General features: G+C 60.5%; 1 protein-coding gene across 1 annotated transcript in view; it reads right to left on the reverse strand.

Moving 5' to 3' along the window:
• atp1a3b (ATPase Na+/K+ transporting subunit alpha 3b) overlaps positions 1-25066 on the reverse strand; it is a 762330-nt gene that overhangs the window by 629074 nt on the left and 108190 nt on the right. Inside the window, exon 6 of the mRNA XM_072469087.1 lies at positions 5540-5738. Within this exon, the coding sequence (XP_072325188.1) occupies positions 5540-5738 (199 nt within the window). The remainder of the gene's footprint in view (positions 1-5539; positions 5739-25066) is intronic.

Below are 25066 nucleotides of genomic sequence, written 5' to 3' on the forward strand. Positions count from 1 at the left end.
GAGGGTGTGTATGGTGAGGGTGTGTACGGTGAGGGTGTGTACGGTGAGTGTGTGTACGATAACTGTGTGTACGGTGAGGGTGTGTACGGTGTGGGTGTGTACGGTGTGGGTGTGTACGGTGAGGGTGTGTACGGTGAGTGTGTGTACGGTGAGGGTGTGTACGGTGAGGGTGTGTACGGTGTGGGTGTGTACGGTGAGGGTGTGTACGGTGTGGGTGTGTACGGTGAGGGTGTGTACGGTGACAGTGTGTACGGTGAGGGTGTGTACAGTGAGGGTGTGTACGGTGAGGGTGTGTACGGTGAGTGTGTGTACGGTGAGGGTGTGTACGGTGAGGGTGTGTACGGTGTGGGTGTGTACGGTGAGTGTGTGTACGGTGAGGGTGTGTACGGTGAGGGTGTGTACGGTGTGGGTGTGTACGGTGAGGGTGTGTACGGTGTGGGTGTGTACGGTGAGGGTGTGTACGGTGTGGGTGTGTACGGTGAGTGTGTGTACGGTGAGGGTGTGTACGGTGAGGGTGTGTACGGTGACAGTGTGTATGGTGAGGGTGTGTACGGTGAGGGTGTGCGCGGTGAGGGTGTGTACGGTGAGGGTGTGTGTGGTGAGGGTGTGTACGATGACAGTGTGTACGGTGTGGGTGTGTACGGTGTGGGTGTGTACGGTGACAGTGTGTACGGTGACGGTGTGTACGGTGAGGGTGTGTACGGTGACAGTGTGTACGGTGAGGGTGTGTACGGTGTGGGTGTGTACGGTGAGGGTGTGTACGGTGTGGGTGTGTACGGTGATGGTGTGTACGGTGAGGGTGTGTACGGTGTGGGTGTGTACGGTGTGGGTGTGTACGGTGAGGGTGTGTACGGTGTGGGTGTGTACGGTGATGGTGTGTACGGTGAGGGTGTGTACGGTGAGGGTGTGTACGGTGACAGTGTGTACGGTGAGGGTGTGTGTGGTGAGGGTGTGTACGGTGTGGGTGTGTGTGGTGAGGGTGTGTACGGTGTGGGTGTGTACGGTGTGTGTGTGTGCGCGATGAGGGTGTGTACGGTGAGTGTGTGTACGGTGAGGGTGTGTACGGTGAGGGTGTGTACGGTGTGGGTGTGTACGGTGAGGGTGTGTACGGTGTGGGTGTGTACGGTGAGGGTGTGTACGGTGACAGTGTGTACGGTGAGGGTGTGTACAGTGAGGGTTTGTACGGTGAGTGTGTGTACGGTGAGGGTGTGTACGGTGAGGGTGTGTACGGTGTGGGTGTGTACGGTGAGTGTGTGTACGGTGAGGGTGTGTACGGTGAGGGTGTGTACGGTGTGGGTGTGTACGGTGAGGGTGTGTACGGTGTGGGTGTGTACGGTGAGGGTGTGTACGGTGTGGGTGTGTACGGTGAGTGTGTGTACGGTGAGGGTGTGTACTGTGAGGGTGTGTACGGTGAGGGTGTGTACGGTGAGGGTGTGTACGGTGACAGTGTGTACGGTGAGGGTGAGTACGGTGAGGGTGTGCGCGGTGAGGGTGTGTACGGTGAGGGTGTGTGTGGTGAGGGTGTGTACGATGACAGTGTGTACGGTGTGGGTGTGTACGGTGTGGGTGTGTACGGTGACAGTGTGTACGGTGACGGTGTGTACGGTGAGGGTGTGTACGGTGACAGTGTGTACGGTGAGGGTGTGTACGGTGTGGGTGTGTACGGTGAGGGTGTGTACGGTGTGGGTGTGTACGGTGATGGTGTGTACGGTGAGGGTGTGTACGGTGTGGGTGTGTACGGTGTGGGTGTGTACGGTGAGGGTGTGTACGGTGTTGGTGTGTACGGTGATGGTGTGTACGGTGAGGGTGTGTCCGGCGAGGGTGTGTACGGTGACAGTGTGTACGGTGAGGGTGTGTGTGGTGAGGGTGTGTACGGTGTGGGTGTGTGTGGTGAGGGTGTGTACGGTGTGGGTGTGTACGGTGAGGGTGTGTACGGTGAGGGTGTGTACGGTGACAGTGTGTACGGTGAGGGTGTGTACGGTGAGGGTGTGTACGGTGAGGGTGTGTACGGTGAGGGTGTGTACGGTGACAGTGTGTACGGTGAGGGTGTGTACGGTGACAGTGTGTACGGTGAGGTTGTGTACGGTGAGGGTGTGTACGGTGAGGGTGTGTACGGTGAGGGTGTGTGCGGTGAGGGTGTGTGCAGTGAGGGTGTGTACGGTGAGGGTGTGTACGGTGAGGGTGTGTACGGTGAGTGTGTGTACGGTGAGGGTGTGTACGGTGAGGGTGTGTACGGTGTGGGTGTGTACGGTGAGGGTGTGTACGGTGAGGGTGTGTACGGTGAGGGTGTGTACGGTGAGGGTGTGTACGGTGAGGGTGTGTACGGTGAGGGTGTGTACGGTGTGGGTGTGTACGGTGTGGGTGTGTACGGTGTGTGTGTGCGGTGTGGGTGTGTACGGTAAGGGTGTGTACGGTGAGTGTGTGTACGGTGAGGGTGTGTACGGTGAGGGTGTGTACGGTGTGGGTGTGTACGGTGAGGGTGTGTACGGTGTGGGTGTGTACGGTGAGGGTGTGTACGGTGTGGGTGTGTACGGTGACAGTGTGTACAGTGAGGGTGTGTACGGTGAGGGGGTGTACGGTGTGGGTGTGTACGGTGTGTGTGTGTACGGTGAGGGTGTGTACGGTGAGGGTGTGTACGGTGTGGGTGTGTACGGTGAGGGTGTGTACGGTGAGGGTGTGTACGGTGAGGGTGTGTACGGTGTGGGTGTGTACGGTGAGGGTGTGTACAGTGAGGGTGTGTACGGTGACAGTGTGTACGGTGAGGGTGTGTACGGTGAGGGTGTGTACGGTGAGCGTGTGTACGATGACAGTGTGTACAGTGTGGGTGTGTACGGTGAGGGTGTGTACGGTGTGGGTGTGTACGGTGAGGGTGTGTACGGTGAGGGTGTGTACGGTGAGGGTGTGTACGGTGTGGGTGTGTACGGTGAGGGTGTGTACGGTGAGGGTGTGTACGGTGAGGGTGTGTACGGTGACAGTGTGTACGGTGAGGGTGTGTACGGTGAGGGTGTGTACGGTGAGCGAGTGTACGATGACAGTGTGTACAGTGTGGGTGTGTACGGTGAGGGTGTGTACGGTGTGGGTGTGTACGGTGAGGGTGTGTACGGTGAGGGTGTGTACGGTGTGGGTGTGTACGGTGTGGATGTGTACGGTGAGGGTGTGTACGGTGAGGGTGTGTACGGTGAGGGTGTGTACGGTGTGGGTGTGTACGGTGAGGGTGTGTACGGTGAGTGTGTGTACGGTGAGGGTGTGTACGGTGAGGGTGTGTACGGTGAGGGTGTGTACGGTGAGTGTGTGTACGGTGAGTGTGTGTACGGTGTGGGTGTGTACGGTGAGGGTGTGTACGATAACAGTGTGTACGGTGAGGGTGTGTGCGGTGTGGGTGTGTACGGTGAGGGTGTGTACGATGACAGTGTGTACGGTGAGGGTGTGTACGGTGAGGGTGTGTACGGTGAGGGTGTGTATGGTGAGGGTGTGCACGGTGAGGGTGTGTACGGTGAGGGTGTGTACGGTGAGGGTGTGTACGGTGACAGTGTGTACGGTGAGGGTGTGTACGGTGAGGGTGTGTACGGTGTGGGTGTGTACGGTGATGGTGTGTACGGTGAGGGTGTGTACGGTGAGGGTGTGTACGGTGAGGGTGTGTACGGTGAGGGTGTGTGTGGTGAGGGTGTGTATGGTGAGGGTGTGTACGGTGTGGGTGTGTGTGGTCAGGGTGTGTAAGGTGTGGGTGTGTACGGTGAGGGTGTGTACGGTGTGGGTGTGTACGGTTAGGGTGTTTACGATGACAGTGTGTACGGTGAGGGTGTTTGCGGTGAGGGTGTGTACGGTGACAGTGTGTACAGTGAGGGTGTGTACGGTGACAGTGTGTACGGTGAGGGTGTGTACGGTGAGGGTGTGTACGGTGACAGTGTGTACGGTGAGGGTGTGTACGGTGAGGGTGTGTACAGTGAGGGTGTGTGGTGATTGTGTGTACGGTGTGGGTGTGTACGGTGTGGGTGTGTACGATGACAGTGTGTACGGTGAGGGTGTGTACGGTGACAGTGTGTACGGTCTGGGTGTGTACGTTGAGGGTGTGTACGGTGAGGGTGTGTACGGTGTGGGTGTGTACGGTGTGGGTGTGTACGGTGAGTGTGTGTACGGTGATGGTGTGTACGGTGAGGGTGTGTGGTGAGTGTGTGTACGGTGATGGTGTGTACGGTGATGGTGTGTACGGTGAGGGTGTGTACGGTGTGGGTGTGTACGGTGAGGGTGTGTACGGTGAGGGTGTGTACGGTGAGGGTGTGTACGGTGAGGGTGTGTGGTGAGTGTGTGTACGGTGTGGGTGTGTACGGTGTGGGTGTGTACGATGACAGTGTGTACGGTGAGGGTGTGTACGGTGACAGTGTGTACGGTCAGGGTGTGTACGGTGAGGGTGTCTACGGTGAGGGTGTTTACGGTGTGGGTGTGTACGGTGTGGGTGTGTACGGTGAGTGTGTGTACGGTCATGGTGTGTACGGTGAGGGTGTGTGGTGAGTGTGTGTACGGTGATGGTGTGTACGGTGAGGGTGTGTACGGTGTGGGTGTGTACGGTGAGGGTGTGTACGGTGAGGGTGTGTACGGTGTGGGTGTGTACGGTGAGGGTGTGTACGGTGAGTGTGTGTACGGTGAGGGTGTGTACGGTGAGGGTGTGTGTGGTGAGGGTGTGCACGGTGTGGGTGTGTGTGGTCAGGGTGTGTACGGTGTGGGTGTGTACGGTGAGGGTGTGTACGGTGTGGGTGTGTACGGTTAGGGTGTGTACGGTGAGGGTGTGTACGATGACAGTGTGTACGGTGAGGGTGTTTGTGGTGATGGTGTGTACGGTGACAGTGTGTACAGTGAGGGTGTTTACGGTGAGGGTGTGTACGGTGACAGTGTGTACGGTGAGGGTGTGTACGGTGACAGTGTGTACGGTGAGGGTGTGTTCGGTGAGGGTGTGTACGGTGAGGGTGTGTGTGGTGAGGGTGTGTACGGTGAGGGTGTGTACGGTGAGGGTGTGTACGGTGAGGGTGTGTAGGGTGCGGGTGTGTGTGGTGAGGGTGTGTACGGTGAGGGTGTGTGTGGTGAGGGTGTGTACGGTGAGGGTGTGTAGGGTGCGGGTGTGTACGGCGAGGGTGTGTACGGTGAGGGTGTGTACGGTGAGGGTGTGTAGGGTGCGGGTGTGTACGGTGAGGGTGTGTAGGGTGCGGGTGTGCACGGTGAGGGTGTGTACGGTGAGGGTGTTTACGGTGTGAGTGTGTACGGTGTGGGTGTGCACGGTGAGGGTGTGTACGGTGAGGGTGTGTAGGGTGCGGGTGTGCACGGTGAGGGTGTGTACGGTGAGGGTGTGTACGGTGAGGGTGTGTACGGTGAGGGTGTGTAGGGTGCGGGTGTGCACGGTGAGGGTGTGTACGGTGAGGGTGTGTACGGTGAGGGTGTGTACGGTGAGGGTGTGTAGGGTGCGGGTGTGCACGGTGAGGGTGTGTACGGTGAGGGTGTGTACGGTGAGGTTGGTAAGGGTGGCTCCGCATTGCTCTGGTTTTCTTACCGGATTGATCCTCGGTGGTATCAGCCTCGTGGATCTGATTGTCGAACCACATATGAGCCACGGTCATTCGGTTCTGGGTCAGAGTGCCTGTCTTGTCCGAGCAAATGGTCGAGGTTGAGCCCAGGGTCTCCACTGCTTCCAGATTCTTCACCAAACAGTTTTTCCGAGCCATGCGCTTTGCGGTCAGGGTCAGGCAGACCTATGGGAGGATTTGGCAAACATTTAGCATTGCACTGGTCAAAGAGACACAGCCTGAGTGAGACACAGACAGAGTGAGAATTTGGTAATTTGGTGCAGTGAGCTAATTCGGTGAAGAGTTGGAGAAGGTACTTTTTCCCGACTGTTTTGTTCTCTCTCTTTCTTCGGGCCTAATTTTGGGAGCCGTTCGGAGGAGGAGGAGCAGTCTCTGTGAGTATAAAAACCTAACGGTAACTTCCTGTTTTCCAGTTTTTCCCCCAAAAGTGACGTCAGAGGGAAGCTGTGATCTGATTGGCAAATCTGCCCCAAATTAAAAAAAACACAGCTAAACTCGTAAACTTAAATTAAACTAATTAATCAATTAGTGATGGCTGGTGATGTGCTTGAGCTGCTTGATGTGGGAGCTGGCAGATCCCATTGCGAGCTGCAGCGACCACATCTGCAGCAAGTGTTGGCTGCTCGAAGTGCTCCGGCTCAGAGTTGATGAGCTGGAGTCTGAGCTTCAAACATTGAGGCACATCCGGGAGGGGGAGACTTACCTGGACACTGTGTTTCAGGAGGCAGTCACACCTGTCAGAGGAAGTAGTTTAAATCCTGCCAGTGGCCAGGGACAGCAGGGTGTGACTGCAAGTCAGGCAGGTAAAGGGAACCAGCAGTCAGGGAACTCAGGAGCCTCAGCCCTTGACTCTGTCCAACAGGTATGAGGCACTTGCTCCCTGTGTGGATGGCGAACAGGGCTGCAGGAAGGATGAGTCAGCTGACCAAGGCACCATGGTTCAGCAGGCCATTCAAGGGGAGGGAGTAGATAGGCAAGTTGTAGTTGTAGGGGATTCTATTATCAGGGGGATAGATAGTATCCTTTGTGAGCAGGATAAAGAGTCCCGCATGGTATGTTGCCTGCCCGGTGCTAGGGTGGGGGACATCTCTGACCGGCTTGAAAGGATACTGGAGAGGGAGGGGGAGGATCCAGTTGTTGTGGTCCATGTCGGTACCAACAAGATAGGCAAGTCTAGGAAAGAGGACCTGTTTAGAGATTATAAAGAGCTAGAATTCAAATTAAAAAACAGGTCCTCAAGGGTCATGATCTCTGGATTACTGCCCGAGCCACGTGCAAATTGGCATAGGGAGGCAAGAATATGGGAAGTTAACACGTGGCTGAAAGAGTGGTGTGGGAAAGAGGGGTTCCTTTTCATGGGACACTGGCATCAGTTTTGGGACAGGGGGGACCTATACCGTTGGGATGGTCTCCACCTGAACCGAGCTGGGACCAGTGTTCTGGTGAAAAGAGTAAATAGGGTGGTCAATAGGACTTTAAACTAGAGATTGGGGGGGGGAGGGAAAGTCAGGGAACCACGAGGTGAAGTAATCAGTGGGAAGCGTAGCTGCTTAGGAATACAAAAAAGCACGAAAAGACAGAACTCAGGAGAGGTTACGATAGTCCCCATCCCACAAAATATGACACAGTGTATGGAAAGGTTCAGTAAACCAAGGTCCACCACACTAAGAAAACAAAAAGGGACTGTCAATAGAGAATTAAAGGTGCTATATTTAAATGCGCGCAGTGTACGGAACAAGGTAGATGAGCTTGTGGCCCAGATTGTGACTGGCAGGTATGATGTGGGAGGCATCACAGAGACATGGTTGCTGGGGGTTCAGGACTGGCATTTAAACATCCAGGGATTTACAACCTATCGAAAAGACAGAGAGGTGGGCAGAGGGGGCGGGGTTGCCTTGTTAATTAGGAATGAAATTAAATCAATAGCACTAAATGACATAGGGTCAGATGATGTGGAGTCTGTGTGGGTAGAGTTGAGGAACTACAAAGGCAAAAAAACCATAATGGGAATTATGTACAGGCCTCCTAACAGTGGTCAGGACCAGGGGCACAAAATGCACCACAAAATAGAAAGTGCATGTCAGAAAGGCAAGGTCACAGTGATCATGGGGGACTTCAATATGCAGGTGGAGAGGGTAAATAATGCTGCCAGTGGACCCAAGGAAAGGGAATTCATTGAATGTTTACAGGAGGGCTTTTTGGAACAGCTTGTGATGGAGCCCACGAGGGAACAGGCCATTCTGGACTTAGTGTTATGTAATGAGCCAGACTTGATTAAAGATCTTAAAGTAAGGGAACACTTAGGAGGCAGTGATCATAATATGGTAGAATTCAATCTCCAATTTGAAAGAAAGAAGGTAGAATCAGATGTAAAGATGTTACAGTTAAATAAAGTTAACTACAGGGGCATGAGGGAGGAACTGACGAAAATCGACTGGGAGCAGAGCCTAGTGGGAAAGACAGTAGAACAGCAATGGCAGGAGTTCCTGGGAGTAATTGAGGACACAGTACAGAGGTTCATCCCAAAGAAAAGAAAGGTTATCAGAGGGGGGATTAGGCAGCCATGGCTGTCAAAGGAAGTCAGGGAATGCATCAAAGCAAAAGAGAAAGCCTATAATGTGGCAAAGAGTAGTGGGAAGTCAGAAGATTGGGAAGGCTACAAAAACAAACAGAGGATAACAAAGAGAGAAATAAGGAAAGAGAGGATCAAATATGAAGGTAGGCTAACCAGTAACATTAGGAATGATAGTAAAAGTTTCTTTAAATGCATTAAAAACAAACGGGAGGCAAAAGTAGACATTGGGCCGCTCCAAAATGACGCTGGTAATCTAGTGATGGGAGACAAGGAAATAGCTGAGGAACTAAATAAGTACTTTGCGTCAGTCTTCACAGTAGAAGACATGAGTAATATCCCAACAATTCCGGAGAGTCAGGGGGCAGAGTTGAATATGGTAGCCATCACAAAGGAGAAAGTGCTAGAGAAACTAAGAGGTCTAAAAATTGATAAATCTCCGGGCCCAGATGGGCTACATCCTAGAGTTCTAAAGGAGATAGCTGAAGAAATACTGGAGGCGTTAGTTATGATCTTTCAAAAGTCACTGGAGTCAGGGAAAGTCCCAGAGGATTGGAAAATCGCTGTTGTAACCCCCCTGTTCAAGAAGGGAACAAGGAAAAAGATGGAAAATTATAGGCCAATTAGCCTAACCTCGGTTGTTGGCAGGATTCTAGAATCCATTGTTAAGGATGAGATTTCTAAATTCTTGGAAGTGCAGGGTCGGATTAGGACAAGTCAGCATGGATTTAGTAAGGGGAGGTCGTGCCTGACAAACCTGTTAGAGTTCTTTGAAGAGATAACAAATATCAAGGAGACCAAGGAGAGCCAATGGATGTTATCTATCTTGACTTCCAAAAGGCCTTTGATAAGGTGCCTCACGGGAGACTGCTGAGTAAAATAAGGGCCCATGGTATTCGAGGCAAGGTACTAACATGGATTGACGATTGGCTGTCAGGCAGAAGGCAGAGAGTTGGGATAAAAGGTTCTTTTTTGGAATGGCAACCTGTGACGAGTGGTGTCCCGCAGGGTTCAGTGTTGGGGCCACAGCTGTTCTCTTTATATATTAACGATCTAGATGACGGGACTGAGGGCATTCTGGCTAAGTTTGCCGATGATACAAAGATAAGTGGAGGGGCAGGTAGTATGGAGGAGGTGGGGAGGCTGCAGAAAGATTTAGACAGTTTAGGAGAGTGGTCCAAGAAATGGCTGATGAAATTCAACGTGGGCAAGTGCGAGGTCTTGCACTTTGGAAAAAAGAATAGAGGCATGGACTATTTTCTAAACGGTGACAAAATTCATAATGCTGAAGTGCAAAGGGACTTGGGAGTCCTAGTCCAGGATTCTCTAAAGGTAAACTTGCAGGTTGAGTCCGTAATTAAGAAAGCAAATGCAATGTTGTCATTCATCTCAAGAGGCTTGGAATATAAAAGCAGGGATGTACTTCTGAAGCTTTATAAAGCATTAGTTAGGCCCCATTTAGAATACTGTGAGCAATTTTGGGCCCCACACCTCAGGAAGGACATACTGGCACTGGAGCGGGTCCAGCGGAGTTTCACACGGATGATCCCAGGAATGGTAGGCCTAACGTACGATGAACATCTGAGGATCCTGGGATTACATTCATTGGAGTTTAGGAGGTTGAGGGGAGATCTAATAGAAACTTACAAGATAATGAATGGCTTAGATAGGGTGGACGTAGGGAAGTTGTTTCCATTAGCAGGGGAGACTAGTAGAATAAAAGGGAGTCACTTTAGAACAGAGATGAGGAGAAATTTCTTCAGCCAGAGAGTGGTGGGTCTGTGGAATTCATTGCCACAGAGGGCGGTGGAGGCCGGGACGTTGACTGTCTTTAAGACAGAAGTTGATAAATTCTTAATTTCTCGAGGAATTAAGGGCTATGGAGAGAGAGCGGGTAAATGGAGTTGAAATCAGCCATGATTGAATGGTGGAGTGGACTCGATGGGCCGAATGGCCTTACTTCTGCTCCTATGTCTTATGGTCTTATTTAGCCAAATGAGCCATTGCAAACAGGGTGCTCTGACACCACTCCTGGTCTCGGGGACTGCGTCAAGCGAGGGTGGAAGCCTGTCTTCCTGTAGCAATGTCAGCGGCTGATTCTAATTACTCTGAGGAAGTGCTGAGGATCTCAGATGTCATTTACCCGACTGAGCAAGGTCCTTCAGCCCTAATCCCTCTTCCCAGCCCTTGGCCCATAGCTTTGAATGCTACGAGAGCTGAACTGCTCATCCAAGTACTTGTTGGAGATTGTGGGGTTTCCCACCTCCACGACCCTCCCAGATAGTGCATTCCAGCCTCTCACCGCCCTCTGAGTGAAAAGCCTTTTTCCTCAAATCCCCTCGAAACATCCGGGGCTGGATTCTCCGCTGGCAGCATTCTCCATTGCGCCGGTAGCGCCCCCAATGACCCAGGGATTTGCTGACAGTGTGGAGCTGCCCACAATGAGAAACCCCTTGGCCAGCTGGCGGGACGGGGAAGCCCACTGCCTGTGGGGGCCACGCCACACCAGAATTTCACCCCCTGACTTTCACCTTAAAATTATGCCCCCTTGTTATTCACCTTTCAACTAAAGGAAACAGCTGCTTCTGTCCGTGCCCCTCACAATCATATACACCTCACTTAGGTCCCCTCTCAGTCTTCTCTGCTCCAAACAACTTCAGCCTGTCCAACCTCTCTCCATAGTTAACATGCTCCATGCCAGCAAATCTCCTGGTGAACCTCCTCTGCACCCTCTCGAGTGAAGTCAGATCCCTCAAGCAGTGACCAGAACGGAACACTGTACTCCAGCTGTGGCATAACCAACGTCCTGTACAGCTCCAACATAACCGCCCTGCTCCGAAGATCTATGCCATGACCGATAAAGGCAGGTGTCCCAGCTCCCTTATTAACGACCCTATTCACTTGTCCTGTCGCCTTCAGGGATCTGTGGACAAGCATCTGTACCTCTGAGCTTCCTCGCGTCTTTGATCGAGTCCCTCGTCTTGTTACTCGTTCCAAATTACATCACCTCGTGCATTTCAGGGTACGTTGCATCTCCCACTGACCAACCCATCTGGAGCCTCTGGGAAACCCAGACCTTCCCCCGCACCGTTAATCACCGGTCATCTCCCTCCCTCCCTCCCCCAGCCCCACTCCCTCACCCAGTCCCACTCCCTCCCCCAGCCCCACTCCCTCCCCCAGCACCACTCCCTCCCCCAGCCCCACTCCCTCCCTCACCCAGCCCCACTCCCTCCCTCACCCAGCCCCACTCCCTCCCCCAGCCCCACTCCCTCACTCACCCTGCCCCACTCCCTCACTCACCCAGCCCCACTCCCTCCCCCAGCCCCACTCCCTCCCCCAGCCCCACTCCCTCCCCCAGCCCCACTCCCTCCCCCAGCCCCACTCCCTCCCCCAGCCCCACTCCCTCCCCCAGCCCCACTCCCTCCCTCCCCCAGCCCCACTCCCTCCCCCAGCCCCACTCCCTCCCCCAGCCCCACTCCCTCCCTCACCCAGCCCCACTCCCTCCCTCCCCCAGCCCCACTCCCTCCCTCCCCCAGCCCCACTCCCTCCCCCAGCCCCACTCCCTCCCCCAGCCCCACTCCCTCCCTCACCCAGCCCCACTCCCTCCCCCAGCCCCACTCCCTCCCCCAGCCCCACTCCCTCCCTCCCCCAGCCCCACTCCCTCCCCCAGCCCCACTCCCTCACCCAGCCCCACTCCCTCCCCCAGCCCCACTCCCTCCCTCCCCCAGCCCCACTCCCTCCCCCAGCCCCACTCCCTCACTCACCCAGCCCCACTCCCTCCCCCACTCCCTCACTCCCCCAGCCCAACTCCCTCCCCCAGCCCCACTCCCTCACTCACCCAGCCCCACTCCCTCCCCCACTCCCTCACTCCCCCAGCCCCACTCCCTCCCCCAGCCCCACTCCCTCACTCACCCAGCCCCACTCCCTCCCCCAGCCCCACTCCCTCCCCCAGCCCCACTCCCTCCCCCAGCCCCACTCCCTCCCCCAGCCCCACTCCCTCCCCCAGCCCCACTCCCTCACTCACCAAGCCCCACTCCCTCCCCCAGCCCCACTCCCTCACCCAGCCCCACTCCCTCACTCCCCCAGCCCCACTCCCTCACTCACCCAGCCCCACTCCCTCCCTCACCCAGCCCCACTCCCTCCCTCACCCAGCCCCACTCCCTCCCCCAGCCCCACTCCCTCACTCACCCAGCCCCACTCCCTCCCCCAGCCCCACTCCCTCACTCACCCAGCACCACTCCCTCCCCCAGCCCCACTCCCTCACTCACCCAGCCCCACTCACCCAGCCCCACTCCCTCCCCCAGCCCCACTCCCTCACTCACCCAGCCCCACTCACCCAGCCCCACTCCGTCACTCACCCAGCCCCACTCCCTCACTCACCCAGCCCCACTCCCTCACTCACCCAGCCCCACTCCCTCCCCCAGCCCCACTCCCTCACTCACCCAGCCCCACTCCCTCACTCACCCAGCCCCACTCCCACACCCAGCCCCACTCCCTCACCCAGCCCCACTCCCTCCCCCAGCCCCACTCCCTCACTCACCCAGCCCCACTCCCTCCCCCAGCCCCACTCCCTCACCCAGCCCCACTCCCTCACTCACCCAGCCCCACTCCCTCCCCCAGCCCCACTCCCTCACCCAGCCCCACTCCCTCCCCCAGCCCCACTCCCTCCCCCAGCCCCACTCCGTCACTCACCCAGCCCCACTCCCTCACCCAGCCCCACTCCCTCACCCAGCCCCACTCCCACACCCAGCCCCACTCCCTCACCCAGCCCCACTCCCTCCCCCAGCCCCACTCCCTCACTCACCCAGCCCCACTCACCCAGCCCCACTCCCACACCCAGCCCCACTCCCTCACTCACCCAGCCCCACTCCCTCTCTCACCCCAGCCCCACTCACCGAGCCCCACTCCCACACCCAGCCCGACTCTCTACCTCACCCAGCCCCACTCCCTCACCCAGCCCCACTCCCTCACCCAGCCCCACTCCCTCACTCACCCAGCCCCACTCCCTCACCCAGCCCCACTCCCTCACTCACCCAGCCCCACTCCCTCACTCACCCAGCCCCACTACCTCACCCAGCCCCACTCCCTCACTCACCCAGCCCCACTCCCTCCCCCAGCCCCACTCCCACACCCAGCCCCAGTCCCTCACCCAGCCCCACTCCCTCACTCACCCAGCCCCACTCCCTCCCTCACCCAGCTCCACTCCCTCACCCAGCCCCACTCCCTCACTCACCGAGCCCCACTCCCTCCCTCAGCCCCACTCCCTCACCCAGCCCCACTCCCTCAGTCACCCAGCCCCACTCCCACACCCAGCCCCATTCCCTCACCCAGCCCCACTCCCTCACCCAGCCCCACTCCCTCACCCAGCCCCACTCCCTCACCCAGCCCCACTCCCTCACTCACCCAGCCCCACTCCCTCACCCAGCCCTACTCCCTCACCCAGCCCCACTCCCTCACCCAGCCCCACTCCCTCACCCAGCCCCACTCCCTCACCCAGCCCCACTCCCTCACTCACCCAGCCCCACTCACTCACCCAGCCCCACTCCCTCACCCAGCCCCACTCCCTCACCCAGCCCCACTCCCACACCCAGCCCCACTCCCTCACCCAGCCCCACTCCCTCACCCAGCCCCACTCCCTCACCCAGCCCCACTCCCTCACCCAGCCCCACTCCCACACCCAGCCCCACTCCCTCACCCAGCCCCACTCCCACACCCAGCCCCACTCCCACACCCAGCCCCACTCCCTCACCCAGCCCCACTCCCTCCCCCAGCCCCACTCCCTCACTCACCCAGCCCCACTCCCTCACTCCCCCAGCCCCACTCCCTCACCCAGCCCCACTCCCTCACTCACCCAGCCCCACTCCCTCACCCAGTCCCACTCCCTCACTCACCCAGCCCCACTCCCTCACTCACCCAGCCCCACTCCCTCACCCAGCCCCACTCCCTCACCCAGCCCCACTCCCTCACTCACCCAGCCCCACTTCCTCACCCAGCCCCACTCCCTCCCCCAGCCCCACTCCCTCACCCAGCCCCACTCCCTCACCCAGCCCACTCCCTCACCCAGCCCCACTCCCTCACCCAGCCCACTCCCTCCCCCAGCCCCACTCCCTCCCGCAGCCCCACTCCCTCACCCAGCCCCACTCCCTCACCCAGCCCACTCCCTCCCCCAGCCCTACTCCCTCCCACAGCCCCACTCCCTCACTCACCCAGCCCCACTCCCACACCCAGCCCCACTCCCTCACCCAGCCCCACTCCCTCCCACACCCAGCCCCACTCCCTCCCCCAGCCCCACTCCCTCACCCAGCCCCACTGCCTCACCCAGCCCCACTCCCTCACTCACCGAGCCCCACTCCCTCCCTCAGCCCCACTCCCTCACCCAGCCCCACTCCCTCACCCAGCCCCACTCCCTCACTCACCCAGCCCCAATCCCACACCCAGCCCCACTCCCTCACTCACCCTGCCCCACTCCCTCCCTCACCCAGCCGCACTCCCTCACCCAGCCCCACTCCCACACCCAGCCCCAGTCCCTCCCCCAGCCCCACTCCCTCACCCAGCCCCACTCCCTCACCCAGCCCCACTCCCACACCCAGCCCCACTCCCTCACCCAGCCCCACTCCCACACCCAGCCCCACTCCCTCACTCACCCAGCCCCACTCCCTCACCCAGCCCCACTCCCTCACCCAGCCCCACTCCCTCACCCAGCCCCACTCCCACACCCAGCCCCACTCCCACACCCAGCCCCACTCCCTCCCTCACCCAGCCCCACTCCCTCACTCACCCAGCCCCACTCCCTCACTCACCCAGCCCCACTCCCTCCCTCACCCAGCCCCACTCCCTCCCCCAGCCCCACTCCCTCACTCACCCAGTCCCACTCCCTCACTCACCCAGCCCCACTCCCTCACTCCCCCAGCCCCACTCCCTCACTCACCCAGCCCACTCCCTCACCCAGCCCCACTCCCTCACTCACACAGCCCCACTCCCTCCGCCAACCCCACTCCCACACCCAGCCCCACTCCCTCACCCAGCCCCACTCCCTCACTCACACAGCCCCACTCCCTCCCTCACCCAGCACCACTCCCTCACCCAGCCCCAATCCCACACCCAGCCCCACTCCCACACCAAGCCCCACTCCGACACCCAGCCCCACTACCTCCCCCAGCCCCACTCCCTCACTCACCCAGCCCCACTCCCTCACTCACCCAGCCCCACTCCCTCACTCCCCCAGCCCCACTCCCACACCCAGCCCCACTCCCTCACCCAGCCCCACTCCCTCACTCACCCAGCCCCACTCCCTCCCTCACCCAGCCCCACTCCCACACCCAGCCCCACTCCCACACCCAGCCCCACTCCCTCCCCCAGCCCCACTCCCTCACTCACCCAGCCCCACTCCCACACCCAGCCCCACTCCCTCACCCAGCCCCACTCCCTCACCCAGCCCCACTCCCTCACCCAGCCCCACTCCCTCACTCACCCAGCCCCACTCCCTCACTCACCCAGCCCCACTCCCTCACTCCCCCAGCCCCACTCCCACACCCAGCCCCACTCCCTCCCCCAGCCCCACTCCCTCACTCACCCAGCCCCACTCCCTCACTCACCCAGCACCACTCCCTCCCCCAGCCCCACTCCCACACCCAGCCCCACTCCCTCACCCAGCCCCACTCCCTCACCCGGCCCCACTCCCTCACTCACCCAGCCCCACTCCCACACCCAGCCCCACTCCCTCACCCAGCCCCACTCCGACACCCAGCCCCGCTCCCTCACTCACCCAGCCCCACTCCCTCCCCCAGCCCCACTCCCTCACTCACCCAGCCCCACTCCCTCACTCACCCAGCCCCACTCCCTCACCCAGCCCCACTCCCTCACTCACCCAGCCCCACTCCCTCCCCCAGCCCCACTCCCTCACTCACCCAGCCCCACTCCCACACCTAGCCCCACTCCCTCACCCAGCCCCACTCCCTCCCCCAGCCCCACTCCCTCACCCATTCCCACTCCCTCCCACACCCAGCCCCACTCCCTCACCCAGCCCCACTCCCTCCCTCACCCAGCCCCACTCTCTCACCCAGCCCCACTCCCTCACCCAGCCCCACTCCCACACCCAGCCCCACTCCCACACCCAGCCCCACTCCCTCCCTCACCCAGCCCCACTCCCTCACTCACCCAGCCCCACTCCCTCACTCACCCAGCCCCACTCCCTCCCTCACCCAGCCCCACTCCCTCCCCCAGCCCCACTCCCTCACTCACCCAGTCCCACTCCCTCACTCACCCAGCCCCACTCCCTCACTCCCCCAGCCCCACTCCCTCACTCACCCAGCCCACTCCCTCACCCAGCCCCACTCCCTCACTCACACAGCCCCACTCCCTCCGCCAACCCCACTCCCACACCCAGCCCCACTCCCTCACCCAGCCCCACTCCCTCACTCACACAGCCCCACTCCCTCCCTCACCCAGCACCACTCCCTCACCCAGCCCCAATCCCACACCCAGCCCCACTCCCACACCAAGCCCCACTCCGACACCCAGCCCCACTACCTCCCCCAGCCCCACTCCCTCACTCACCCAGCCCCACTCCCTCACTCACCCAGCCCCACTCCCTCACTCCCCCAGCCCCACTCCCACACCCAGCCCCACTCCCTCACCCAGCCCCACTCCCTCACTCACCCAGCCCCACTCCCTCCCTCACCCAGCCCCACTCCCACACCCAGCCCCACTCCCACACCCAGCCCCACTCCCTCCCCCAGCCCCACTCCCTCACTCACCCAGCCCCACTCCCACACCCAGCCCCACTCCCTCACCCAGCCCCACTCCCTCACCCAGCCCCACTCCCTCACCCAGCCCCACTCCCTCACTCACCCAGCCCCACTCCCTCACTCACCCAGCCCCACTCCCTCACTCCCCCAGCCCCACTCCCACACCCAGCCCCACTCCCTCCCCCAGCCCCACTCCCTCACTCACCCAGCCCCACTCCCTCACTCACCCAGCACCACTCCCTCCCCCAGCCCCACTCCCACACCCAGCCCCACTCCCTCACCCAGCCCCACTCCCTCACCCGGCCCCACTCCCTCACTCACCCAGCCCCACTCCCACACCCAGCCCCACTCCCTCACCCAGCCCCACTCCGACACCCAGCCCCGCTCCCTCACTCACCCAGCCCCACTCCCTCCCCCAGCCCCACTCCCTCACTCACCCAGCCCCACTCCCTCACTCACCCAGCCCCACTCCCTCACCCAGCCCCACTCCCTCACTCACCCAGCCCCACTCCCTCCCCCAGCCCCACTCCCTCACTCACCCAGCCCCACTCCCACACCTAGCCCCACTCCCTCACCCAGCCCCACTCCCTCCCCCAGCCCCACTCCCTCACCCATTCCCACTCCCTCCCACACCCAGCCCCACTCCCTCACCCAGCCCCACTCCCTCCCTCACCCAGCCCCACTCTCTCACCCAGCCCCACTCCCTCCCCCAGCCCCACTCCCTCACTCACCCAGCCCCACTCCCTCACCCAGCCCCACTCCCTCACTCACCCAGCCCCACTCCCTCACTCACCCAGCCCCACTCACCCAGCCCCACTCCCTCCCCCAGCCCCACTCCCTCACCCAGCCCCACTCCCTCCCACACCCAGCCCCACTCCCTCACCCAGCCCCACTCCCTCCCTCACCCAGCCCCACTCTCTCACCCAGCCCCACTCCCTCCCCCAGCCCCACTCCCTCACCCAGCCCCACTCCCTCACTCACCCAGCCCCACTCCCTCCCCCAGCCCCACTCCCACACCCAGCCCCACTCCCTCACCCAGCCCCACTCCCTCACCCAGCCCCACTCCCTCACCCAGCCCCACTCCCTCACTCACCCAGCCCCACTCCCTCACTCACCCAGCCCCACTCCCTCACTCACCCAGCCCCACTCCCTCACTCACCCAGCCCCACTCACTCCCTCATCCAGCCCCACTCCCTCACTTACCCAGCCCCACTTCCTCACCCAGCCCCACTCCCTCCCTCACCCAGCCCCACTCCCTCACCCAGCCCCACTCCCTCCATCACCCAGCCCCACTCCCTCACCCAGCCCCACCCACTCACTCACCCAGCCCCACTCCCTCACCCAGCCCCACTCCCTCCCTCACCCAGCCCCACTCCCTCACCCAGCCCCACTCCCTCACTCACCCAGCCCCACTCCCTCACTCACCCAGCCCCACTCCCTCACTCACCCAGCCCCACTCCCTCACCCAGCCCCCACTCCCTCACCCAACCCCACTCCCTCACCCAGCCCCACTCCCTCACTCACCCAGCCCCACTCCCTCACCCAGCCCCACTCCCTCATCCAGCCCCACTCACTCACTCACCCAACCCCACTCCCTCACCCAGCCCCACTCCCTCACTCACCCAGCCCCACTCCCTCCCTCACCCATCCCACTCCCTCACTCACCCAGCCCCACTCCCTCACTCACCCAGCCCCACTCCCTCACCCAGCCCCACTCCCTCCCTCACCCAGCCCCACTCCCACACCCAGCCCGACTCCCTCCCTCACCCAGCCCCACTCCCTCCCACACCCAGCCCCACTCCCTCACTCAACCAGCCCCACTCCCTCCCTCACTGATCCCCACTCCCTCCCTCACCCAGCCCCACTCCCTCCCTCACCCAGCCCCACTCCCTCACCCAGCCCCACTCCCTCACCCAGCCCCACTCCCTCACCCAGCCCCACTCCCTCCCCCAGCCCCACTCCCTCACCCAGCCCCACTCCCTCACTCACCCAGCCCCACTCCCACACCAGCCCCACTCCCTCACCCAGCCCCACTTCCTCACTCACCCAGCCCCACTCCCTCCCACACCCAGCCCCACTCCCTCCCACACCCAGCCCCACTCCCTCCCACACCCAGCCCCACTCCCTCCCACACCCAGCCACACTCCCTCACCCAGCCCCACTCCCTCACTCACCGAGCCCCACTCCCTCCCCCAGCCCCACTCCCACACCCAGCCCCACTCCCACACCCAGCCCCACTCCCTCACTCACCCAGCCCCACTCCCTCCCCCAGCCCCACTCCCTCCCCCAGTCCCACTCCCTCACTCACCCAGCCCCACTCCCTCCCTCACCCAGCCCCACCCCCTCACCCAGCCCCACTCCCTCTCTCACCCAGCCCCACTCCCTCCCTCACCCAGCCCCACTCCCTCACCCAGCCCCACTCCCTCACCCAGCCCCACTCCCTCCCTCACCCAGCCCCACTCCCTCACCCAGCCCCACTCCCTCACCCAGCCCCACTCCCTCCCTCACCCAGCCCCACTCCCTCCCTCACCCAGCCCCACTCCCTCCCCCAGCCCCACTCCCTCACTCACCCAGCCCCACTCCCTCCCTCACCCAGCCCCACTCCCTCCATCACCCAGCCCTTCTCCATCCCTCACCCAGCCCCACTCCCTCACTCTCCCAGCCCCATTCCCTCAACCAGCCCCACTCCCTCCCCCAGCCCCACTCACTCCCCCAGTCCCACTTCCTCACTCACCCAGCCCCACTCCCTCACTCTCCGAGCCTCACTCTTTCACCCAGCCCCATTCCCTCCCTCACCCAGCCCCACTCCCTCACCCAGCCCCACTCCCTCACTCACCCAGCCCCACTCCCTCACCCAGCCCACTCCCTCCCTCACCCAGCCCCACTCCCTCCCTCACCCAGCCCCACTCCCTCCCCCAGCCCCACTCCCTCCCTCACCCAGCCCCACTCCCTCACTCACCCAGCCCCACTCCCTCCCTCACCCAGCCCCACTCCCTCACTCACCCAGCCCCACTCCCTCCCCCAGCCCCACTCCCTCCCTCACCCAGCCCCACTCCCTCACCCAGCCCCACTCCCTCACTCACCCAGCCCCACTCCCACACCCAGCCCCATTCCCTCACTCACCGAGCCCCACTCCCTCCCTCACCCAGCCCCACTCCCTCACCCAGCCCCATTCCCTCACTCACCCAGCCCCACTCCCTCACCCAGCCCCATTCCCTCACTCACCGAGCCCCACTCCCTCCCTCACCCAGCTCCACTCCCTCACTCTCTCCATCCGAACCCTGCAAGTCTAAATCTTTCAAATACCCAGCCAATGTCCTTTTAAAACCCACATCTATCTCTGCTCCCACCATTCTGGTGGGCAGCGAGCTCCATGGTAACCCCACTCGCTGCATTAAAAAGGGTTTGCTCCTAACTCTACCCCGCCGGCTTCTCTTAATCAAAAATTCCAATCAGTGTCCCCTCAGTCCAGACTCATGTAGTGTAGAAGATTGTAGTTTAGACGGGCAGCATGGTCGGCGCAGGCTTGGAGGGCCGAAGGGCCTATTCCTGTGCTGTACTTTTCTTTGTTCTTTGTTCAGTCCTTGTACCATGAACCAATAGGAACAAGCTTCCCTTGCTCGACCGTGAGGGGACCGCACGCTGTATATTTTTATAAAATATGTATTGATTTCCTCAAAGCTGTTTGTCAACATTTGAACACAGGACGGAGATCTTTCTAAAATGGTTGAAGATATGTCCTGATTGGCTCCAAAGAGGCACCAAATTCAAATGGAGCTATACAAAGGCCAAAATGCAGGCTGGATAACATGAGTCTGCATGTCTGCTCGGGCAAAGGACCCTGCGACCTTCCTTTCAATTCCTTATCATTGAGTCACTCGAACCTCCGCACCATCGCCGACAAGACTGATCCATCTCTGCAGGCCGATCTCATCATGTCACATCAACTCCACCAGAAAGGTTAATTCCACAATATTGGTTTTCAACCTGCCTTGGACTTTGATCCAAACTCTGGAACCCACGTGAAGCAATATTTCTGGAGCCGCCGCACTGTAAATCATTTTTTTCTCTTTCTTTATCCCTCTTTTTACTGTACAAGTGCACAGGAGGCAACGCACAACCCAAAACTCCAGCCGTTCCAGCGAGTGAAAACAAACTAACCCTTTAAATTCATCCGATCACGACTTCCGGTGGCGACCATGGAGTGAGCAGTCGCACATTTGGTGACACCCTCTCTCGGCAGATTTTTTCGATCTTTTCCCCGTCCAAAGGGTGAAGCATTTGAGAGCAAGAGGTGCAGGAGTGTCTGGGGAAGGTTTTACTCCTCTGCTGTGGCTGGTGGTTGGATCCATGGACGAGGAGTGGGGGAAGAAGGAAAGAGCGGCTGGAGCAGGAGAGTCTTTGTGGTGCGTCACAGGATAAGACGGCGGAGGGCAGGGGGGTTGCTCTGCTTGCCCAGTGGTCAATGGAACAGTTAACGGAGCTCCTTAATGGAAATGTCTGCCAACCGAGGAAAGAGGCCCTAGAAGACCTAGCCAACGTGGTGGATCCAATTCAGTTGGGAATCGAGAGAGTGGAGCAAAGGCTGGAGTCCCAGGGCCGAGCGGTCCAGAAAGTGGAGGAGGCAGTGGGGGGGCACGGGGAGCAGTTGGCCTCATTGGCTGCTGAGGTTGGGGTGATGCGGGGGACTGAAAGGAAACTGAAGGAGAAAGTGGAGGATCTGGAGAATCCCTTCAGAAGACAAAACCGGAGCATTTTGGGGATGCCTGAAGGCATCGAAGGTGCTGAGGCCAGCATGTACGCGGCCAAGATGCTGCAGATGTTGTTGGGGGAGGGGGCCTTTAACCGGCCGCTGGAGGTTGACCGAGCGCACAGGATGCTGATGAGGAGGCCACAGGCGGGCGAGGTGCTGAGGACGATGGTGGTGCGGTTGTACCGCTTTCTGGATAAGGAGAAGATTCTCTGATGGGCGAGGCAGGCAGGAAATGGATGTGGGAAGGGAAGGAGCTGCGGTGTACCAGGACCTGGGTGCAGAACTGATGAAGAGGAGGGCCTGGTTCAACTGGGTCAAGGCTGCCTTCCTTAAAAGGTGGGTGAAGTTCAGAGTGCTGTACCCGGCTCGACTCTGCGTGACTTTGCTGAAGCGAGAATACTATTTTGGCACTCCTGAAGAGGCGATGGAGTTGATGAGGGAAAATGGAGAGCGAGGACATTGAAATTTGGAGAGGTTTGTGTGTTTTTCAAAAGGTATTTGGCGGGTTTTCTGCAGGGCAGGTTTTTCATGGGGAAACATTGAGGGTGAGTGCACCGTTTGTTATTCTTTCCGGGAGTTGGGGTGGTCGGGAAGTTGGAAACCTTGGGCGGGGACCACCATGCTGGCTGGGTGGGCTCGTTAATGGGAGTGAAGTGGGCGGTTGTCAGGAGGCAGGCGCAGGGGGGAATGGGATTGGTATTTTGTTCGATTTGAGGAAGCAAGAGGTGGCGAGGGTGATTAGGGGCCCGGGGAGGTGACGGGCAGTATGGAGGTGATACAGGTAGAGGAGGAGCTGGTTGAGGGATTGGGGTCCCCAGGGAGGTGACGGGAAGTATGGAGGTGATGCAGGTAGAGGAGGAGCTGAGGGATTGGGGGTCCGGGGAGGTGACGGGTAGTATGGAGGTGATGCAGGTACAGGAGGAGCTGAGGGATTGGGGGCCTGGGCAGGTGACGGGTAGTATGGTGGTGATGCAGGTAGAGGAGGAGCTGAGGGATTGGGGGCCTGGGGAGGTGACGGGCAGTATGGAGGTGATACAGGTAGAGGAGGAGCTGAGGGACTGGGGGCCCGGGGAGGTGACGGGCAGTATGGAGGTGATGCAGGTAGAGGAGGAGCTGAGGGACTGGGGGTCCGGGGGGGGGGGGGGGGTGGTGAGTGTGGAGGCGATACAGGCAGAGGAGGAGCCGGTTGAGGGATTGGGGGCCCGGGGAGGTGACGGGTAGTATGGAGGTGATGCAGGTAGAGGAGGTGCTGGTTGAGGGATTGGGGGCCCGGGGAGGTGACGGGTGTATGGAGGTGATACGGGTAGAGGAGGAGCTGAGGGACTGGGGGTCCGGGCGGGGGGGGGGGGGGGGGGGGGGGTGGTGAGTGTGGAGGCGATACAGGCAGAGGAGGAGCCGGTTGAGGGATTGGGGGCCCGGGGAGGTGACGGGTAGTATGGAGGTGATGCAGGTAGAGGAGGAGCAGAGGGATTGGGGGTCCGGGGGGGGGGGCGGGGAGTGTGGAGGTGATACAGGTAGAGGAGGAGCTGAGGGATTGGGGGTCCAGGGAGGTGACGGGTAGTATGGAGGTGATGCAGGTAGAGGAGGAGCAGAGGGATTGGGGGCCCGGGGGGGGGGGGGGGGGGGGGGCGGGGAGTGTGGAGGTGATACAGGTAGAGGAGGAGATGAGGGATTGGGGGCCCGGGGAGGTGACGGGTAGTATGGAGGTGATACAGGAAGAGGAGGAGCTGAGGGATTGGGAGCCCGGGGGGGGTGATGGGTAGTATGGAGGTGATACAGGTAGAGGAGGAGCTGAGGGATTGGGAATCGAGGGAGGTGACGGGTAGTATGGAGGTGATACAGGTAGAGGAGGAGCTGAGGGATTGGGGGTCCGGGGAGGTGACGGGCAGTATGGAGGTGATACAGGTAGAGGAGGAGCTGAGGGATTGGGGGTCCGGGGAGGTGACGGGTGTATGGAGGTGATGCGGGTAGAGGAGGAGCCGGTTGAGGGATTGGGGGCCCGGGGAGGTGACGGGTGTATGGAGGTGATGCAGGTAGAGGAGGAGCTGAGGGACTGGGGGCCCGGGGAGGTGACGGGTGTATGGAGGTGATGCGGGTAGAGGAGGAGCTGAGGGACTGGGGGCCCGGGGAGGTGACGGGTGTATAGAGGTGACACAGGTAGAGGAAGAGCTGAGGGATTGGGGGTCCGGGGGGGGGGCGGTGACGGGGAGTGTGGAGGTGATGCAGGTAGAGGAGGAGCTGGTTCCGGGATTGGGGGTCCGGGGAGGTGACGGGTAGTTTGGAGGTGATGCGGGTAGACGAGGAGCCGGTTGAGGGATTGGGGGCCCGGGGAGGTGACGGGTAGTGTGGAGGTGTTGCAGGTAGAGGAGGAGCTGGTTGAGGGATTGGGGGCCCGGGGAGTCGACGGGTAGTGTGGAGGTGATGCAGGTAGAGGAGGAGCTGAGGGATTGGGGGCCCGGGGAGGTGATGGGTAGGATGGAGGTGATGCAGGCAGAGGAGGAGCTGAGGGACTGGGGGCCCGGGGAGGTGACGGGTAGTATGGAGGTGATACAGGTAGAGGAGGGGCTGAGGGATTGGGGGTCCGGGGAGGTGACGGGCAGTATGGAGGTGATACAGGTAGAGGAGGGGCTGAGGGATTGGGGGTCCGGGAGCGGGTGACGGGCAGTATGGAGGTGATACAGGTAGAGGAGGGGCTGAGGGATTGGGGGTCCGGGAGCGGGTGACGGGCAGTATGGAGGTGATACAGGTAGAGGAGGGGCTGAGGGATTGGGGGTCCGGGGAGGTGACGGGTAATATGGAGGTGATACAGGAAGAGGAGGAGCTGAGGGATTGGGAGCCCGGGGGGGTGATGGGTAGTATGGAGGTGATGCAGGAAGAGGAGGAGCTGAGGGATTGGGAGCCCGGGGGGGTGACGGGTGTATGGAGGAGACACAGGTAGAGGAAGAGCTGAGGTATTGGGGGCCCGGGGAGGTGACGGGTGTATGGAGGTGATGCAGGTAGAGGAGGAGCTGAGGGATTGGGGTCCCGGGGAGGTGACGGGTGTATGGAGGAGACACAGGTAGAGGAAGAGCTGAGGTATTGGGGGCCCGGGGAGGTGACGGGTGTATGGAGGTGATGCAGGTAGAGGAGGAGCTGAGGGATTGGAGGCATGGGGAGGTGACGGGTGTATGGAGGTGATGCAGGTAGAGGAGGAGCTGAGGGATTGGAGGCATGGGGAGGTGACGGGTAGTATGGAGGTGATGCAGGTGGAGGAGGAGCTGAGGTATTGGGGGCCCGGGGAGGTGACGGGTGTATGGAGGTGATGCAGGTAGAGGAGGAGCTGAGGGATTGGAGGCATGGGGAGGTGACGGGTAGTATGGAGGTGATGCAGGTGGAGGAGGAGCTGAGGTATTGGGGGCCCGGGGAGGTGACGGGTGTATGG

Source organism: Scyliorhinus torazame, chromosome 12 (assembly GCF_047496885.1).
Source record: "Scyliorhinus torazame isolate Kashiwa2021f chromosome 12, sScyTor2.1, whole genome shotgun sequence".
NCBI lineage: Eukaryota > Metazoa > Chordata > Chondrichthyes > Carcharhiniformes > Scyliorhinidae > Scyliorhinus > Scyliorhinus torazame.